The sequence below is a fragment of the Carya illinoinensis genome, chromosome 5 (genome assembly GCF_018687715.1).
Source record: "Carya illinoinensis cultivar Pawnee chromosome 5, C.illinoinensisPawnee_v1, whole genome shotgun sequence".
Classification (NCBI taxonomy): Eukaryota; Viridiplantae; Streptophyta; class Magnoliopsida; order Fagales; family Juglandaceae; genus Carya; species Carya illinoinensis.
The window spans coordinates 41220943-41242299 of NC_056756.1; the positions used below are offsets into that span (position 1 = coordinate 41220943).

Below are 21357 nucleotides of genomic sequence, written 5' to 3' on the forward strand. Positions count from 1 at the left end.
TAGGGGGGCCAAATACAAATTTTTATATAATCTATCTTATAAAAATAAAAACTCTTTCAAAAGTGCAGTGTGTAGAGACTACGCAAATAAAAGTGATTGTATTGACAAAACAAGTTAAAAATTTTGGGAGGGGGAAGTTAAAACAAAAAATTCAGGGAGGCCAAATATAACTAATTTTTATATAGTCTAGTACCTTATAAAAGAGTCTTTCAAAATTTAATTTTTATCAAAATTTTAAAAATTTTTGGGTGGCCTTAATTAGTACTTCCTTTCCTGCTTCCACATCATCTAACATAAAATAATATTAATTGATATTCTAAATTGTTTTCAATAACTCTAATATTAATATATATGGTCCAGTACTCTATTTTGAATTTTCCTTTATACCCCCATCGATCCTAGCCTATAAAATGACCAGCATCTATGTGAAGTCTTGCAAAAGACCAAAACAAAAACTTTGAGAAGCGAAGATTTTCTTGAAAAAACAATGAGTTTGCGTAGGATGTTCTTGGAATTAGTGATTTGTGTTGCTGTGATACTGTCGGAAATGGGTGCTGCAGCTGTAGATAAGTTTCAAATAGCCAAGCCTTATTGTCAGGATCGGTGTGGAGATGTTGAAATTCCATATCCATTTGGTACAACTGAAGGTTGCTCCCTAGATGGTGATTTTTTGATAAGATGTAACGACTCGACCGGCCATCCCCCTGAACTAATAGCCGGTGCAAATTTGATTGTCAAAAATATCTCCATGGACGGCGAGCTTGACATCTTGATGTATATAGCCAAACAGTGTTACGAGAATGGTTTTCCACTTGAGCCTAACTACCCCTGGATCAACTACCCGGCTTTCACAATTTCCAACACCAAAAATAAGTTCGTCACCATCGGCTGCGACACTTATGCCTACCTCAATGCTTTCCGAAACGATGAAAGCTTCTCCATAGGCTGCATGTCTATATGCAAAAGTCGTAAAAATGTCGAAGATGGATCTTGCACTGGGATTGGGTGTTGCCAGGTTGACATCCCAACGGGATTGAAGAACTTGACTTTGGAAGCTCGTAGCTATTACAATCACACATATGTCTCTGATTTCAATCCATGCAGCTTTGCTTTTGTGGCTAAAGAGGATGACATGTTCAATTTCTTCTCTAGTTATCTTGAAAGCCTGCAAGGGAATGAGACCTATCCAATGGTTTTTGATTGGGCAATCGGTGATGAAAACTGTGAAACTGCTCAGAACAAGTCAGATTACGTATGTGGGAATAACACCTCATGTGTTACTCCCCCAGAAGGGGTCGATGGGTATCGTTGCAAGTGCAAAGAAGGTTATGAAGGAAACCCATACCTCCCTCATGGTTGCCAAGGTGCGTTCGTATGAGTTGCACATGCATCTAACGAAAGCTTCTGCAAAATCTGAAGCAATACTAAACAACTTTTATATAGAATGAAACTTTTGTTGAGATTTGAGCTGATTCAAATAATTATATGCATGGTGATCTTGGTTTTGATTATCTATATATGTATATACTTTCTTCAGTTTCCTAATTATAAATTGCGGGGCTGGATCGATAATTTTAGGTTATTTTCCTAAAATTTAATGGGTTCGAAGTTCGAACGTATACGCGGTGTACTCATGACCATGTCTTTTGGTTTGCTAAGCATCGATCTTAATTAATTTTGTATATATTATTGTTGTGTTTCAGATATTAATGAGTGCGAAGCAGATCCGAAACTTTGCAATACTACTACATCAAAATGCAACAACACCGACGGGAGTTTTACATGTATTTGCCTTGAAGGATACGAAGGAGATGGGAAAATCATAAACGGAACAGGTTGCATACTTAAAGCCGGGGCCAACCAATCAAGGATCAATATCATTATTTCACTCGGTAAGTATGTCGAATAATATTGTATATTTAATTGTGTTATATTCCATTTTTTCTGTTTTCTTTTTAAATATTTTTCTACTATTTGGTAATTAATCTATTCTCTAATTACATGGATGGTTGGGCCGGTCTGAACTCTCTCTCTCTCACGCGCACACAAACATACATATAAATATATATATATATATATATTTATATATTTACTAGTAGAATTAAAACGTCCAAGGGACGTTTGCGTAATGGAGGCAGATTATAAATGTAAAACTTTTTCATGAAAGTAAATAATAGTATAAAAGAAAAATACAGCAATTGTATTAAAACAACTGTATGTATGAGAAATTGGAACATAACAAGTTATTTTCTACAATAATAATAGATTGAGAAATTGCATAAACCCAAAATTATATTTTCACATTGTCTCTCTCTCTGTCTGTCTCTGTCTTTCTCTCTCTAATAATAATACTTAATCCATCTCCGTTAAAATCGCTTATTTTTTGTTTGTCTGACTTCCCTCTCATTTTCCTGCTTATAGTGTTTTTTTGTTTGTCTGACTTGCCTCTCATTTTCTTGCTTATAGTATTCCTTTCGGCCTTCTTCCACATTTTTTTATCTCAGTCTCTTTCAACCTTACAGCTTCAGACTCTCTCTCTCTTATATCGCTCCTAATAGTATTTCGGTAGGGTCCCACATGCATGTGCATTTTTGTTGTCGAAGAAAAGTTTACGTTACTATTTTAGATAAAATATTATATAATATATATTATCATCATTCCCAATAGTATTTCGGTAGGGTCCCACATGCATGTGCATTTTTGTTGTCGAAGAAAAGTTTACGTTACTATTTTAGATAAAATATTATATAATATATATTATCATCATCAATATTGACATGATTTACTTCGTGGAATTTTCTTATCAGTTACTATTTCCTTAAGACAGCAAGCACCACTTGCATGATCAACCTGATCCTAACTTCGAGTCCCTCACGTCTATGATTCATGTGCTAGCTTTCGCTTAACAACAAAATTAAGTGGTACCCATCTCTTAAATTTAATTTTCCCACTGCCTCGGTTTCAATTTCAAGAGAGGGATGGTACGTTAAGGCATTTTTCGTAAATATACTCCTCATTCTTGGATCTTTTACCTCTTCTTTTCTGGTTTTTTTTTTTGTATTTTATTTTTAATTGTCATGATCCTTATAATTACTTTTTCTTGGGGTCCAGAGTCCATACTCCTCCTAACACATTCAATTAATGAGCGGCTCATTATCATGCTTTCCACGCCTACCTATCTCTAGTACTACTACTATACTATTATTATTATTATTTTATTAATTGCTATATAATAAGTGGTGAGGTACGTAAAGTGATGGTATTATAAAATAGATTTAAGTTAAAGCTGAAGTTTATAAATTTGTGAATTTAGATATTTTTATAGATAAATACTTTTTCAAAAAAAAAAAATAGAAGAGATAATAGAACATCAACATGCATTATTTTAAAAAATTGGAAAATAATGCACCTCTTTAAGTGAAAAGAATGAAAATGGGGTCGCGGTAATGACGAGCGCGATGTTAATTAATAAAAGATGAAACTCATCATACATATATTTATTATTTACTTTGTTTTTAAGAATAAGAATTTCTCATTTTTAAACAATGTAAAATCTCACACACTAATTATCTTCAATTCTATCGATAAAAAATAGATCAATATAATAGGAATTAAATTAACATGAATTCCTAACGAAGATGATCGAATCAATTTATGATCAATTCGATACTTTTTACCATGTCCAAAAGAATGAAGAAATGCTTACAAATCAACTTGCATATATATTTTTCTTTATTGGCCGGTTATGCTTTCGAGAATCATCACTGGCCATTTCTTTAAGCTGAAACAGCATGCATGCCTACTCTTACCAAAATTTCCAGTCTTATTTGAGAGAATAAAATATAATTTACATCATATAAAAAATGACAAAAAAAAAATAGGAGAACCTAACTAACTATATATAAATATGCATATATATATATATATGCAATTGACAACTGATGCTACATCGACCATTGGAGCATTAAAGACATGATGATAAATGAGAAATCATACAAAATTATATTATATTATTATAATTAAATATATTTGATGCGAGTTGGGGAATGATAATCTAATTATAACATATATTAATATGCAATACTGTACACATCTAATCTTTCCCAGCTATCCAATTAGAATTTCTGATTCCGTATGGCGTAGGCAAACTTAACGAAATTGAATTCATACCTCACAAGCAATCTAGAGAGAGAGAGAGAGTAGGTGAGTGGTTGCTTTCATTGGAGAAGCATTATTGTCAAACTTTGGGCAAATTGCTTTTATATTTTTTACTTTGAAACAGGAAAGAAATGTAAGATAAGGAAAAGGATCCCACAACCCTTGCAACCGACCCTACCCACTTCCTATATTATACTCCATAATATATTATCACGGGATAAATAGAAAGCACAATAGATTGAGAGTGTCTCCACACTACAATGATAGATTCGTAAATTAGTAGGAAATAGTATTTTTTAGCGATAAGAACGCATGACTCATTCCTAAAAATTAGTTTATCCCACATGTCTGCAAAAAGCTTGAAAAATAATAAACGACAAAGCAAATTATCCAACGAAAGGTGTCTTAAAAGTCAAAAGTAGAAAGAAGAAAATCATCAATATTCGATGATCATCATCGGTGCCAAAAAAAATAAATTATAAATATTTTTTCCCGAGCCACTCCAAGGGACGTTTGCTTAGTGGAGGCAAAATATAAATGTAAAACCTTCCCATGAAAGTAAATAATAGTAATCAGCAACACCACTATGCACCGCTCAACAGCAGATAAGAGGGGTGAAATGCCCTAAAATAAAGAACATAAGAAATAAGTACATCTCATTCAGTATACTGAAGCAACTGAGGTTATTCATGTGAATCAACCTGTTTAGAAGGAGAGCAGCAGCGCTGTCACGATTGTTGATATCTTGATCCTGTGGAATTTTTCCAAATAACAAGCAAAGATTTTACAAGTGAACTGTAACTAACAAAATTTGTAAAATGAGAAGCTTCAGTTGGGATTTAGAGAATATTCATGGAGGAGATGAATGAAATTATTAGATCTAAAATACCATCTCTTAAATATAATTAGTATTTCAGATTCATATTACGGTTTTATAAGAAATTGTGCATTATTAAAGGAGAAATAAAATGGAACACACAGAAGATCTAACAGAAGATAGAAACACAAATATGAATATTTGTGAAATATTATTTTATTATCACAAAGTAAAATTACAAAAATTTAAGGCTCTTTGCCTCAATCTTTAAACGCTCTTGCTCTTCAAAAATCTGCATGTCTTTCCTATCTAAAGGAGTAGCCACTCGAAAAGAAGAGTTAAGCAAAGATTTTAAATCTCTGTTCTCTCGCTTTACTGCTTCTATCTTCATGTTGGACTCCATAAGAAGCAGCTGAAGGATAAAAATACTCTCGTGGAGTTTGTCAACCCCACCAGTCCTAGATTGTAGTCGCTGAGAATATGCGACAAGAGTTGATGAGTATCGGGTACCGAGACTCACAAGGTCGTAGATAATTTCATTATCTGACTTATTAGTCAGATCATTATTGGATTGCATTATAGCACCAACGGAAGAAGAAGAAGCAGAAACAACTGGTGAACGAGGTGCAGAATACCTCATATATTGGTGATGGGAAGATTGCTGAGCCATTGCAAAGTGAGAAAGCAGAAAGAGATTACAGAGTAAGAATGCAGACTAAATTTAGAAAAGTGAAGAAGATGAGATGCGAAAGAAGATGAACTGAATAATTCTTTTATAGAGAAAATTATGACAAAGTATCACTCTATTGCTTCATAACATCTTTCGTGAAGCATCTCTCTACAAGAGATAAGAGATGTAGCATCATAGCTGCGGCGCCTAACAGATACAGAAGAGCGATGTAGTATCATAGCTGCGGCGCCTGACAGCTACAGAAGACCTGTAAAAATCTTACGGATCAGAGTTGTCTGGTCTAAAACAGAGGGTCACCGTTTTTGTTGAAAGAGAGAGAGAGAGAGAGAGAGAGAGAGAGAGAGAGAGAGAGAGAGAGAGAGAGAGAGAGAGAGAGAGAGAGAGAGATGTTAACAGTTTAATTTTGATGAATTCTTTGCTGAGTATGTTATTTAGAAGAACACTTAAAGTATATCATTTATGTTTTTTTAAAGCAATCGAGAGTTTACCACTGAAACCGAAGATGTTAGACATGGGTACAGCTGAAAAAATCCCAGGAGGTCGAATCCGCACCGTTTTCCATCAGAAAACCCTCCAAACAGAGCAAAAAAGAGAAAACCAAAGAAGACAACGACCAAAATCTATTCTTACAGAGCTTTATCAACAAAAACGGAAACCCACATGTAAATTCTATGAGATATGGCAAAAAAAAAAGTAGAGAAAATAAGTGAGAGGAAAGACAAGGTGAGGAGCGAAATGATAGGAGTCGGGGTGGGTAAATGGAGAACAGTTTTATTTCGTGAGAGGAATGTGGGAGGTTTGTGTACGTGACAATACACACAAGGGAAATCCACATGCAATGTATTTGTGCTGAGAAGTGGATTTCCTCCCACCAAATGAAAACCAGGAGTCCTTAAAGCGGTTTTCGGTTTTGCTTTTTGGTGATTCATGTGAATCAACTTGTTTAGAAGGCAATTTGTAAAACTGTTTTTGATCTGATGTAAATATAAGATATATATATATACAAGGTTATACCACGTTACTTAATTTTTTTTTTCTATTACTTGAAAGTGTAATTGTAAAGAAAAATGTTACAATTATAAAAAGATTTCATAAAAAAAAATTTATAAAATAATATACTTTTATATGATATATTAAATCTATTTTATAATAAAAGTACTTTTACAATTTAACATACACTATTAAACTATGTTAATTTATAAGTTTAATTTTATAAATAAGATTGTTGAAACATTTTTCAATTCAACAATGGACTTTTTGGGAATGCAAAATATAAATTTTCAAATTATTTGAGAGTGAAAAATATACCTTTTGAAAGTAGAAAGTAAACTTGATGTTGAAAGTAGAAAGTAGTACGCAGCAATCAACTAACATTAAAGAATGATTTTGGTCATAGTGATGTTGCATTAAATGACAAAAATGAGAGATCTTGCATTAGATTTGTTTCCCAAATTATGTTAATTCCCAAAATTTGGTGGACAATGGGTAATAATATAATAGAGAAGTGGCCTTCGAGACATGATCTACGTCATAGATATATTTTTTTATTATTAGAAAAGATAATACCGCCATTTCATTATAATAACCAAGAAATACAATGAGGTGAATCCTCCGTGATTACGATGAGTTTAGAAATGGTAAAAATATCTTTTACAAGTAAGTGAGTAATTGTGTTGCTGTCCCTGAGAAATATCTCACTTTACAAAATAATATTATATTAAAGTAATAGATTATAACTTTCGATATATTAAAACTTGATATATTAAAACTTAATTCAATAATTTAAAATGCATGGGTGTGTGCCAGCTATTGATGCTCTCTGTCATCAAATAAAATAAAATAAGTGAGAAGATGCGATTAGACTCGGCAACCGAACAAAGCATCTTCACATGGCATCAACTCCAGAATAGTTTCATTGTCACATGGTTTGAAATTTAATCATAGACTAAAGGTTACTTTCGATATAGTACGTAGCAATCAACTAACATTAAAGAATGATTTTGGTCATAGTGATGTTGCATTAAATGACAAAAATGAGAGATCTTGCATTAGATTTGTTTCCCAAATTATGTTAATTCCCAAAAATTTGGTGGACAATGGGTAATAATATAATAGAGAAGTGGCCTTCGAGACATGATCTACGTCATAGATATATTTTTTTATTATTAGAAAAGATAATACCGCCATTTCATTATAATAACCAAGAAATACAATGAGGTGAATCCTCCGTGATCACTGTTTACTCCTAATCACAACCACTGTTTACTCCTAATCATCTCGATAATCTTTTGTTAAAATCACCAACAACTTCACCACTACATCTAAATCTTAATCATTCTTGGGATCTTATTAAAAAAAAATGATACACATGATTTTTTTCAAAATGTTTTTTTATGTAATTCTATTTTAAATAAGATATGATTTTATAAAATAACCAATAAAAATAGCATCGCTTTTTATAAAAATACTTTCAATTTAAAATAATATATAAAGAATTATAAAAAAATTTATACTTGCATCATTGCTCATAAAAATAATCCCTAACTGTACTTGCTTAGCCTAAAAAATCATGTCAGTCTTCTACCTCAAATATCTTAAAATAAAGATCAGCCTTATTTGAGAGAATAAAATATAATTTACATCTTTTAGAAAATGAGAAAAGAAAATTAGGAGAACCTAACTAACTATATATAAATATACAAGGAGGAGGAATTGCATATAAAGTTCTAATACTGTTCAATACTAACCCCGGTAGTGGGTCTTCAAATCATTATTGTATTTCTATAGATCATCACAATAATATATAAGGATGAAGGAGAAAAACGTTCAAGGCTTTAATGCACATGATACGGGTTAAACACACACACACACACAGTTCTCCTTTCCATTTCATCGTCACCCCTTTGACCGCCCGGTACGCCGCCGTCTGGAGGCTGTGTTATACACCACCCCCACCATTCTCTTCCCCTCCTAGTAGAGATCATCCCCACCAATTTTCAGAGCCATCGGACCAGCCGTTAGCCGCCACGAGCCCCTGGAAGTCACGGCACCTGCCTGTTTTTTCTCCTCTGTCGCCGGTTGCTTTCGCAGCCCACAACCGCCGCCGTCCGGAGGCTGTGTTATACACCACCCCCACCATTCTCTTCCCCTCCTACCATAGATCATCCCCACCAATTTTCAGAGCCATCGGACCAGCCGTTAGCCACCACGAGCCCCTGGAAGTCACGGCACCTGCCTGTTTTTTCTCATTTCCATTTCATCGTCGCCCCTTTGACCGCCCGGTACGCCGCCGTCCGGAGGCTGTGTTATACACCACCCCCACCATTCTCTTCCCCTCCTACCAAAGATCATCCCCACCAATTTTCAGAGCCATCGGACCAGCCGTTAGCTGCCACGAGCCCCTGGAAGTCATGGCACCTGCCTGTTTTTTCTCCCCTGTCGCCGGTTGCTTTCGCAGCCCAGAACCGCCGCCATCCGGAGGCTGTGTTATACACCACCCCCACCATTATCTTCCCATCCTACCAGAGATCATCCCCACCAATTTTCAGAGCCATCGGACCAGCCGTTAGCCGCCACGAGCCCCTGGAAGTCACGGCACCTGCCTGTTTTTTCTCCCTTGTCGCCGGTTGCTTTCGCAGCCCAGAACCGCCGCCGTCCGGAGGCTGTGTTATACACCACCCCCACCATTCTCTTCCCCTCCTACCAGAGATCATCCCCACCAATTTTCAGAGCCATCGGACCAGCCGTTAGCCGCCACGAGCCCCTGGAAGTCACAGCACCTGCCTGTTTTTTCTCCCCTGTCGCCGGTTGCTTTCGCAGCTCACAACCGCTGCTCTCCGGCGGCGTGGCCTACACCACCCACCCAGTTTTCTTCCCCTCTCACCGGTGAAGATCCCCACCAAGTTTCACCTCCATCCGAGCCACCGTTAGCCACCACGAGCTCCTCCAAGCCATACGGTTTTTCACCGATTTCGGCGCCGTCGCACCACCTCCGGCCACTATCTCTTCACAGCTTCTTCCCCTACCTCTTGCCGACCAAAACCGGTGGGGTGGAGTGGATCTTGAAGCTTTGGCAGAGAGCTGGGTTCGTGAGCTTCAGAGAGAGAGAGAGAGAGAGATATGAGAGAAGAGAGAGACAAAGAGAAGAAGAATCGAGAAAAATAGAAAAGTAGGAAGAAAAATATAAAGCAGCCAACCTTCTGACACAGTTACTAAAGACCAAAAAATCCTTATATAAACGGACACAAAGGAAGAAAATAAAAGGTTAAAAAAGTAACTATGCAATAAAAACGGAAGGAAAAAACGGAACGCAACAATTCACTGCTCATTCCTGTTCATTCCTGTAGAAGCGCGATAGGCGCTTATTATTATAGATAGAGATATATATTTATATAGATACCAATTATTAATTAGGATTTTGATCCCGGCCTACTTGGTCAATGCATGATGGTTGTCAGCAGCCATTGGCCTCTTTGGTCAACGTTGCTGCCAGCTGCTTGGACATTGATATACTTACCTTTTAAATTACTAGTTGATGACAACGATCATAATTAGAATAAGATGATCTAGCAATTAAGATATCTACAACTATCCGTAAAAAAGAAAAAAAAAAAAAACTCAATTAATTAAATATTTTAAATTGTTATTAATTTTAGAGTAATGCTATATATATACAGTCTTGAAGTGTGTAAGTGTTATGCAGTCGTTTTGAAAAAGAGTGAAGTTCACTATTAAAAAATTAATTTTCTTTTCATATGTCTGGTATTTATTCACTTTTTTCAAAATGATTGTGCGACGCTTGCATACTCACAACTGTAAGTATTACTGCTCTTAATTTAAACGTTTAGATTTAAGATCACCTGATATAAAAGTAAGAGCACAACTCAAGAATTAATGAATTAGAGTCCCTTTGGTTCCTGCTCAAAACTTTAGAAACTAGAATATATATATATATAGAAGCGGATCGAATCGCACGCCCAAGCCCTAAAATTTTAATTCGTGTATACATGTGTACGTGATGTCTCTCTCTACCTAACAGAACCTAATGCTAGTTTAATTATTACTTTGAACAAAAAGTAATCAATCCCATGCTCTGTTTCATTATCTTTTTTCTTTTTTCTTTCTGAAATATGGTGTCATAGACAAAAAGGAAATAAATTAAGGAGTTGCGCCTTACAATGTATTTTTTATTTTTATTTTTTAAAATTTATTTATTTATTCTTTCCATTTTATGATTTTTTTAAAACACTAATATTAATATTTACCAAATCTGTATTTACACAAATTGGACTGCATTATACATATATAGAATCTATGCTAGAGTTTCAGTGATAGTCTCTAACTCAAGTCTTGACCGATCGAGCTAGTTACCTTTATATCTATTTGATTTGGCAGTAATGCCTTTGTTGAACGGTTTGTGGAAACAAAGATAACATGTTTGAGTATGTACGTGCAGCTATCAGCATTGGACTCTTAGGGTTGTTTGTAGGAGGTTCTTCAATATATTGTGGACTTAAAAGAAGAAAACTGATCAAGTTAAAAGAGAAATTCTTCGAACAAAATGGTGGATTATTGTTACAACAAAAACTCTCGAATTATAGCACTTTGACAGAGACTGCCAAAATATTTAGTGCTGAAGAACTTGAAAATGCTACCAACAATTATGATGAGAGAAGAATCCTTGGGCAAGGAAGTTATGGAACTGTTTATAGAGGAGACTTACCAGTCAACAAAGTTGTTGCCATTAAAAAATCAAAACTTTGTGATCAGAGTCAAATTGAGCAATTCATCAATGAAGTTATTGTGCTTACCCAAATTAACCATAGAAATGTGGTTAGGATGTTAGGTTGTTGTCTAGAAACAGAAGTGCCTTTACTAGTTTATGAATTCATCACAAATGGGACTCTTTCTAGTCACATTCATGATAAAAACCTATCATCCTCGCTCTCATGGGAAAAACGCTTGAAGATAGCATCAGAAACTGCAGGGGCACTTGCATACTTGCATTCTTCAACTTCCGTGCCGATTATACACAGGGATGTGAAACCTGCAAATATACTTTTAGATGATAACTATTCAGCAAAAGTGGCAGACTTTGGAACTTCAATTTTGGTCCCTCTTGATCAAATAGAATTATCTACATTGGTGAAGGGAACCTTTGGATATTTAGATCCAGAATACTTTTATAGTAACCAACTTACAGAAAAAAGTGATGTCTACAGTTTTGGTGTTGTTATGGCAGAGTTATTGACAGGTAAGAAAGCCCTTTGTTTTGCTAGGCCTGAAAAGGATAGAAGTTTGGCAATGTTCTTTAACTCTGCAATAAAAGAGGATCGCTTGCATCAAATTCTTGACGATCAAATTGTCAATGACGGCAATATTAATGCGATAGATGAAGTTGCTAATGTTGCAAAATGGTGCTTAAGTGTAAAAGGGGAGGATAGGCCAACTATGAAGGAAGTGGCAATGGAACTAGAAGGATTGAGAACTATGGAAAAACATCCGTGGGTAAAGGCTAATCTCTATACAGAAGAGACTGAATACTTGCTCGGGGCACCTACACACTCTTTCAACATTGATATCAACAATGGTTCTTCTACGATCACAACAATTGCGTTTGAGAGTATGAGGAATGAAGTCGTGAAACCATTAGATGATGGCAGATGATGAGCTAGTCCACGGTGATCAATCGATATATCTTCATTGATTGATCAATGAACTTTATTAGATTTAGATATATGTAGATCTCTCCTATTTTTTCATGTACTATATATAACTTGAGCATCATGTGCTATGTCTTAGTCTTCTTGGGCCAATATGTTTATCTCTCCTGTTTTTTCATGTGTTACGGCTCAGTCTTCTTGCCGCATGCCTGCCTTCTCTTTTCTATAATAAGGCTAGCTAATTCATTACCAACAGGTTCTCATTTTTTTTTTTTTTCTGCTCATTTTGTTGTCCTTGATATTGCCCCATGGATTAGGCAAGATTCCTCCCAATTTACGTACGGCTACGTTCACTAAGGATTGTTATGTCACATGATTTGGAACATTACCTGCAAACTGGTGAATTTCCTTCTCCCGATGAAATGAAATATAAATTTTAAGCATGGAGATACAGCCGGATTCAATCATCCATAATCGAATATTTATATTATATATTGCGTACGTACACAAGCAATTGGATTCTTAAAAAATTAAATTCACACATATACATGCATGCAATATGAAGGGATGTGAAATTGAAATAATTAATACTACATGGTCATATATATGCCACCCACCCTATCGATCGATCGAGCATATCCGGCTTTGATCCAGTCTCCAATATGTTTCGGTCATACACGGCTACGACCTTATATTATATTATAATATCTATATATGGACTCGCGGTATGAAATAGGAAATTGCTATCCAATAGGTTATGTCCTAGTCACAACCAAATTAATTGTTTGAGTTATGCAAAGTGGAAAATATTCCAATGTGATTAATTAAATGAAAATAACATCATAGAATGCCCTAACTAATTAACTAATATTGAACAAGTAAATTAAAAAATCAAGATTAATCCGGAAGTTTGTTCATTATTAGGAGATGTGATGGAGGAGGATCTGAGTCAGATGATGCTGAGCTGTTAGATTACATATTGATAGTATTGAGCTATATTGAGACGGTAAATCAGCATAACTACAACACACTACAACAAAATTTAGATTTAGTGACAGACGAAACTGTCATAAGAAATGGAAAAAACGTCACGAAATACATTAGGTGATGATTATAAACCGTCACCCTCACCGTCACGAAATGTGCGTCATAGAATACATATGGTGACAGTTTACTGTATAAGCGTATTTTTTAGTGACGGTTTGTGATGTGCCGTTTTACATAACGTTCGAACGTTATTTTACAATTTTGTGTGATTACGTTCGAACGTGTGTTCGAATGCTGAATACTGTTCAAACGTTTTTATTTACATTCGAACGGACATATCAGAAATACTAAAATTATACAAAGGGGTTATAAAATCTTCCAAATGTAATTAATTATATATATATATGAAATTAAGATAAAATTAGAATTTTAAGGTACAGTTAATTATTCAATTAACAATTTTTGAGTACCTAAATAATAATAATAAAAAGTGAGAACGCACCATTAATTATTATAATTATTAAGCTTAATCCTTCTTGCATGCCTTGGATCATTAAATTATAGCTAGTAATTAGTGAATTTAAATATAATTGTGCTATTTTGAATATTAATAAATATTTCTTTTATATATTGACCATTCTTCTTTTTTCACTTAAGTCCACATCGATCACGGCCCACGGCCCGTGCAGGCCCCCTTCTGCAGCCGATAAGTTTTACACATTCGACAAATATCAATGATCACTGGGACGCGGACTGGGTTTTCTTTCTCAGAAATAATATATTTACGTATTCAACACGCGGCATGATTCCTTCCACACTGGCGGAACCAGAATATTAATTGATATTCTAAAAACTTTTCCATAACTATATTAATATATATGGTCCAGTACTCTATTTGGAATTTTCCTTTATGCCCCCAATCGATCCTTGCCTATAAAAGACCAGCATCTATGTGAAGTCTTGCAAGAGACCAAAACAAAAACTTTGAGAAGCGAAGATTTTCTTGAAAAAACAATGGGTTTGCGTAGGAGGTTCTTGGAATTAGTGATATGTGTTGCTGTGATGCTGTCGGAAATGGGTGTTGCAAGTTAGAATAAGAGAAAACTAGAGAAAAAAACTTCAGTGTCTCATTCAGTGATCTCGGTTACATTTATACACGACTAAAGGAAGGAAAAATAAATTTTGATAACTTGAGACAGAGGACGTAACAATATTCTCTACGGTTATGTACAGAAAGAATATTATGCTGTTGGTTGTAAATGGACGTGGAGCATGATGTCACGTTGGCAGAGTTGCATATTCGGCATCACAGTTATTTGTCTGAATGTGCAGGTGATTATGTTATTCTGATATGCCCCCTCGAGTCCAAGGGAGTGTTTACTACGTTGAGACTCGACCAAAAACGATGAATTTTTTTTGCAACTAGTGGCTTTGTCAAAACATCTGCAATCTGATCATTTGAGCTGTAGAAGGAGACGTTTAACAGTTTTGCAGCTACACGATCTCTGACGAAGTGAAAGTCTATGTCCATATGATTTGTCTTGGAGTGAAAAACTGGGTTTACAGAGAGATAATTAGCTCCTAAATTGTCACACCATAGCGTGGGAGCTTTGGAGAGGGAGATGCCAAGATCACAGAGCGTAGTTTGCAGCCATATTGTTTCGGCAGCAGAGGAGGCAAGAGACTTGTACTCTGCTTCAGTGGAAGAGCGTGCTACTGTGTTTTGCTTTTTGGAGCTCCATGAAATTAAATGAGAACCCAGATAAATGCAGAAGCCACCAGTCGATCTCCGATCATCAGGACAACCCCCCCAATCGGCATCACAGTAGGTTTGAAGGTGTAAGGCATGCTGAGGTTTAAATATTAAGCCAAAATTGATTGTGCCTTTGAGGTATCGAAGTACTCTTTTGACTGCACTCCAATGAGTAGTCTTTGGTGAGTGCATGAATTGACAGATTTTATTCACTGAGAAGGAGATATCCGGTCTGGTCAAGGACAAATACTGAAGCCCACCAACTATGCTTCGGTAGAGGGTTTCATCTTCAAAGGCAGGGGAGTCGAATTTGGACAACTTTAGACTGGCTGCCATGGGCGATGAAATTGGCTTAGCATGGAGCATGTTGCTTCTGGTCAGCAAGGAGTGAATATATTTTCGTTGAGACAGTATTAGACCACTGGGGGCATGATCAACTTCAATGCCGAGAAAGTAGGAGAGGCGGACTAGGTCTTTTACTGGAAAGGCACGGCCCAAGTCATGTATCAGCTCTTCAATGGCAGTTTGTTGAGAAGCAGTGATGACTATGTCATCCACATACACAAGGAAGAAAATGTGCACATTAGCATGATGTAAAATGAAAAGAGAAGGGTCTGCTTTAGATGATACGAATCCGTAATTCAGTAACCATGCAGAGAGTTGAGCAAACCATGCTCTTGGGGCTTGTTTGAGCCCATAAATAGCTTTATGAAGCTTACAAATGTAGTTTGGATATTCTGGATCTACGAAACCTTGAGGTTGTTGCATGTAAACATCATCAGTTAAACTACCATGTAAAAATGCATTTTGAATATCAAGTTGCCGTAGCGACCATGAATATGTAACAGCTATGGAAAGGATCAATCGGATGGTGGATGGTTTCACCACTGGACTAAAAGTCTCAGTGTAATCCAGTCCATGTTGCTGGTGAAACCCCTTTGCGACTAATCTCGCTTTCCTTCGCTCAAAGGATCCGTCAGCTCGAGTTTTGGTGCGATAAATCCATCGACAACCAAGAACATTTGCCGTAGGTGTAGAGGGAACTAGACTCCAAGTCTTGTTCTGTTGTAATGCTGTGAATTCTTGTTGCATAGCATCCCACCATTCAGAGAACTTTACTGCTGCAGAAAAACTTGAGGGTTCATCAAGAACTGTAAGAGAGGTAGTGAAACAATACCGAGAGGAGTAGGGTATGGTGCCATCCGAAAAAATTCGTGGTCTTTCAGAGTGAGTCTGAGTACGGGTAATAATTGGTGATCGTGGTGGGACGAGTGATGTGGAAGAAGCTGGATGAGTGATGGGAATATTGGAAGGATTTGTAGAGGAAGATGAGTTCAAATGTGATGAAGAGGACGAAGTGGAACGTGAGTGATCTGAGGAGGATGAGCTCGAGCTTGAAGGAGAGTTGACTGAAGTGGATGGGCTTGGTCCAGGTCCAAGAATAGAGGGTTGTATGATAGGTAGCTGAACGATTTGAGGAGGTGCAGAAACAGATGTTGAAATGGGTTGTTTTTTTGAAAAAGGAAAATGATGCTTCATTGAAGATCACGTCCCTGGAGATGTAGAGCCTATTTGTGTTTAAGTCAAGGCATTTGTAGCCTTTGTGAGATGGGCTGTAGCCCAGAAAAAGGCATGAAACAGATTTGAAATTGAATTTGTTGGAAAGATAGGGCCGAATGTGTGGCCAACATTCACAACCAAATACCTTTAGAAATTTATAATCCGGCTCACAATTATAAACAAGAAAATGAGGTGTTTGTTTTTTAAGGTAGGAGAGGGTAACAAATTAATCAAGTAAACTGCTGTTTCAAAGGCATCGGTCCAATAAGAAAATGGTAAGGATGAATGGGCCAATAAGGCAAGGCCAGTTTCGACAATATGTCGATGTTTTCGCTCAACAAGGCCATTTTGTTGATGAGTATGCGGACATGAGAAGCGATGTGTAATACCAAATTTTTGACATATTTGAGTTAAAGGTTTAAATTCACCTCCACCATCCGTTTGAAGTGTAATAAGTTTTGAATTAAATAACCTCTCAATATATGGTAAAAAGGTGGTAAACACAGTGACAACATCTGATTTAAACTTGAGAGGAAATAGCCATGTATAACGCGTGAATTGATCAACAAAAGAAACATAATACTTGAAACCCATCCGAGAAACATGTGGGGCTAGACCCCAAACATCAGCACATAGTAACTGAAGGGGTCGAGTGTAGGAGGTCTGGCTATTACAAAAAGACAATTGATGGGCTTTAGCAAGAGGACATTCAGAGCAAAAGAAATTTGACTTAAGAGAAGAGACTGGTAAATATTTTTCATGTAGAACTCGTGATACAAGAGTTAAGGAAGGGTGGCCTAGCCTTCTGTGCCACTGAGCCAATGTTGTTCGTTCACCAAGATGGATAGTAGGAGATTGTGGCAAGACTGGCTTGAGAGGAAAGACGTAGAGCCCATTACGGGTTGGCCCGGTGAGGAGCACCTTGTTGGTCTTGTTGTCCTTCACATTGAAATGAGAAGAATGAAATTCAAAATAGCAAGAATTATCAATGCAAAAATGCAGGACAGATACTAAGTTTTTGGTAATATCTGGGACATGCAATAAATTGCGAAGAAAGAAAGAAGAGGAAGAAGAGGATAGACAAGAGTCACCGAACTTTTGGATGGGTATGCCAGAACCATCTCCAACACGGATTGAGTCACTACCAGTATACTGTTCAGAGGAATCATTCAAGTTATTAAAGTCATTAGTAATGTGGTGAGTTGCAGCAGAGTCAGGATACCAAGAGGAGTCAGAAAGTGAGTCTGGAGCTGTTTAATTTGCAGAAAAGGATCGTGGAGCTTCAAATTGATATGCATGATCAAATCGATATCTGCATTGAAGAGCTATATGGCCTGACTTGTTGCAGACCTGGCAGGTTGGTCGATGAGTGGTATATTGTTGCTGTGAAGTACTCTGTTGTGCAGGTGAGCGACCCCCACGATTGTTGTAGAAGGCACGACCTCTACTACGGCCTTGACGTCCATTGCGAAAAAAACCACGTCCACGTTGATCCTTATTTGCAGCAACACTGAAATTGGCAGAAGGCTCAAGGGAGGAGTTGGTACTCCTTTGATGAGAGGTGCGAGTTTCATGAATTAATAACAGTTGATGTAATTCAGAGGAAGAAATGAGCTCTGCCCGTGTGGTAACAGAGGTGATAAAGGTTTCATAAGAGGAGCCTAACCCATTGAGAAGGTAGGTGACCACTTCTTTATCGGGAAGGTGATTACCTGTAGTAGCTAAGGCATCAACAAGGGAGCGAACTTTGCCAAAATAATTAGTCATGGTTTGATCCCCCTTAGATAGATTTGTGAGTTGAAAACGAATTTGAAATTCCTTAGCCTGAGAGTGGGATGCAAACATGGAGGCCAAGGAGACCCAGAGAGCACGAGAAGTTCTAGAGGACAGGACATGACCAAGTAAGGCGTCTGAGAGAGAAGAGAAAAAGGACGCTCAGAACAAGCTGATCGGTCCGCTGCCAAGTTGTGAAAGCTGGGTTGGTTTTTGGGTTTGAGGCAGACGAATTAGGTAAGAAAGGAGGAGGAGCAACATTTGTGCCATCAACATAGGAGTAAAGATCCTGACCCCGTAGGTAGGCTGAGATTTGCACTTTCCATATGAGATAATTTTCATTTGTTAATTTGGTAGTGATGATGTGAGAGAATGAGGAGAGGGAAGGTGGTGTAACAGGGGATGCTGCTGGTATTTCAGCCATGAGAGCAGGTGAAAAAAAAAAGATTGAGACCTGGAAAAGGAAGGACGGACGTGAGTCCTGAAAAGGCTCTGATAACCAAGTTAGAATAAGAGAAAACTTGAGAAAAAACTTCAGTATCTCATTCAGTGATCTCGGTTACATTTATACACGACTAAAGGAAGGAAAAATAAATTCTGATAACTTGAGACAGAGGACGTAACAATATTCTCTACGGTTATGTACAGAAAGAATATTCTGCTGTTGGTTGTAAATGGACGTGGAGCATGATGTCGCGTTGGCAGAGTTGCATATTCGGCATCACAGTTATTTGTCTGAATGTGCAGGTGATTCTGTTATTCTGATACTGCAGCTGTAGATAAATTTCAAATAGCCAAGCCTTACTGTTAGGATCGGTGTGGAGATGTTGAAATTCCATATCCATTTGGTACAACTGAAGGTTGCTCCCTAGATGGTGATTTTTTGATAAGATGTAACGATTCGTCCGGCCATCCTCCTGAACTAATAGCCGGTAAAAATTTGATTGTCAAAAATATTTCCATGGACGGCGAGCTTGACATCTTGATGTATATAGCCAAACGGTGTTACGAGAGTGGTGAGCTAGTTGAGCCTACCAACAATCCCTCGATCAACTACCCGGCTTTCACAATTTCCAACACCAAAAACAAGTTCCTCACCATCGGCTGCGACACTTATTCCTACCTCAATGCTTTCCGAAACAATGAAAGCATCTCCATAGGCTCCGTGTCTATATGCAAAAGTCGTACAAATGTCGAAGATGGATCTTGCAATGGGATTGGGTGTTGCCAGGTTGACATCCCAACTGGATTGAAGAACTTGAATTTAAAAGCTTATAGCTTTAACAATCACAGAAATGTCTCTGATTTCAATCCATGCAGCTTTGCTTTTGTGGCTAAAGAGGATGACATGTTCAATTTCTCCTCTAGTTATCTTGAAAGCCTGCAAGGGAATGAGACCTATCCAATGGTTTTTGATTGGGCAATCGGTGATGAAAACTGTGGAACTGCTCAGAACAGGTCAGATTACGTATGTGGGGGGAACACCTCATGTGTTACTCCCCCAAAAGGGGTCGATGGGTATCGTTGCAAGTTCAACAAAGGTTATGAAGGAAACCCATACCTCCCTCATGGTTGCCAAGGTACGTACGTATGAGTTGCACATCTAACAAAAGCTTCTCCAAAATCTGAAGGAATACTCATTACAAGAAAAATGAATTTTTGTGACTATCATTTTGCAATCAAAATGACTATTTCTAACGAAAAGAAGTAACTAAACAACTTTTACGTAGAATCATGAAACTTTTGTTGAGATTTGAGTAGTTTCAAATTATTATATGCTTGCTCTTGGTTTTGATATGCTGTAGATGTATAAGCGCTAATTTCTTCAATTTCCTAATAATTATAAATTGCGGGCCGGCTTGATAATCTTATGTTATTTTCCTTATATTTAATGGGTTCGAAGTTCGAAAGTAGTACTCATGATCATGTGCGTTTGGTTTGCTAATGAAGCATCGAGCTTAATTAATATTGTATTATTGCTGTGTTTCAGATATTAATGAGTGCAAAGCATATCCGAATCCCTGCGATATTACTACATCAAGATGCAACAACATTGATGGGGATTTTACATGTACGTGCCTCGACGGATACGAAGGCGATGGGAAGATCATAAACGGAAAAGGTTGCAGACTTAAAGCCGGGGCCAACCGATCAAGGATTAATATCATTATTCCACTCGGTAAGTAGGCAAAATATTAATGTGTGTGTATATATATATATATAATTGTATTATATTCTTTTCTAAAACCAATATTTTTCTACTATATAATTGGTATTTAAGTAATCCATTCACCTATAGATAGATAGATACCAATTGGTTTTACAGTCACAATCCATGCATTTAATTGGCCCCTTTGGTCAACATGATTGCCAGCTGCATGGACATTGACAATGTAAGAACAAGAGCAAGAGCAGTACTTGGTATAAAAGCAAGTGCACAAGTCAAAAAATTGATGAATTAGAGTCACTTAATGCTAGTTTAATTACTACTTTGAACAAAAAGTAATCAATGCATGGATCTGTTTCGTTTAATTTTTTTGTTTTATTTTTAAAATATGGCGTACTCATAGACAAATTAAAAGGAAATAAAGGGAGTTGCTCATGTCAGGACTTAAGTCATGTAAAACCCAGGTATTACACCTTTCAATATTCTTAACGCGCTCTCTCAACAGTCTACAAATTAATTTTACAATGAGCTCAAATGCAATATTCTTTCGATCTGTATTCGCCCAAATAGAACTCAAGTCTTGAATGAGCTAGTTGCCTAACTATTTGATTCGCACTAACTTTGTTGTACTGTTTATGGAAACAAATATAACATGCTTGAGTATGTGCAGTACTTGTCAGCATTGGCCTCATAGGATTGTTCATGGGAGTTTCTTCAATATATTGTGGACTCCAAAGAAGAAAACTCATCAATATATTAAGTTTTGTGTATATATATACACATACTAAT

At 36.8% G+C, this 21357-nt stretch overlaps 2 protein-coding genes across 2 annotated transcripts; both read left to right on the forward strand.

Annotated features, from left to right (window-relative positions):
* Nucleotides 1-380: 380 nt before the first annotated feature.
* On the forward strand, nucleotides 381-12539 carry LOC122309945 (wall-associated receptor kinase 2-like). The gene is made up of 3 exons (XM_043123760.1): nucleotides 381-1364; nucleotides 1704-1892; nucleotides 11122-12539. Exons 1-3 carry the CDS (start codon nucleotides 488-490, stop codon nucleotides 12330-12332), a joined length of 2277 nt encoding a protein of 758 aa, XP_042979694.1. The 5' UTR covers nucleotides 381-487; the 3' UTR covers nucleotides 12333-12539.
* A 6665-nt stretch (nucleotides 12540-19204) lies between these two features.
* Nucleotides 19205-20628, forward strand: LOC122309947 (wall-associated receptor kinase 2-like). Its single transcript, XM_043123763.1, has 2 exons — nucleotides 19205-19981; nucleotides 20392-20628. The coding sequence occupies exons 1-2, from the start codon at nucleotides 19363-19365 to the stop codon at nucleotides 20586-20588; spliced, it is 816 nt and encodes a 271-aa protein (XP_042979697.1). The 5' UTR covers nucleotides 19205-19362; the 3' UTR covers nucleotides 20589-20628.
* Nucleotides 20629-21357: the final 729 nt, after the last annotated feature.

What these genes read in the sequence shown, in the direction of transcription:
- LOC122309945 (XM_043123760.1), top strand. Translation starts at nt 488, where the DNA reads ATGAGTTTGCGTAGGATGTTCTTGGAATTAGTGATTTGTGTTGCTGTG. An exon ending in CCTCCCTCATGGTTGCCAAG is followed by an intron (nt 1,365 to 1,703) that starts GTGCGTTCGTAT and finishes GTTGTGTTTCAG; the next exon opens with ATATTAATGAGTGCGAAGCA. An exon ending in CAATATCATTATTTCACTCG is followed by an intron (nt 1,893 to 11,121) that starts GTAAGTATGTCG and finishes ATGTACGTGCAG; the next exon opens with CTATCAGCATTGGACTCTTA.
- LOC122309947 (XM_043123763.1), top strand. Translation starts at nt 19,363, where the DNA reads ATGGACGGCGAGCTTGACATCTTGATGTATATAGCCAAACGGTGTTAC. An exon ending in CCTCCCTCATGGTTGCCAAG is followed by an intron (nt 19,982 to 20,391) that starts GTACGTACGTAT and finishes GCTGTGTTTCAG; the next exon opens with ATATTAATGAGTGCAAAGCA.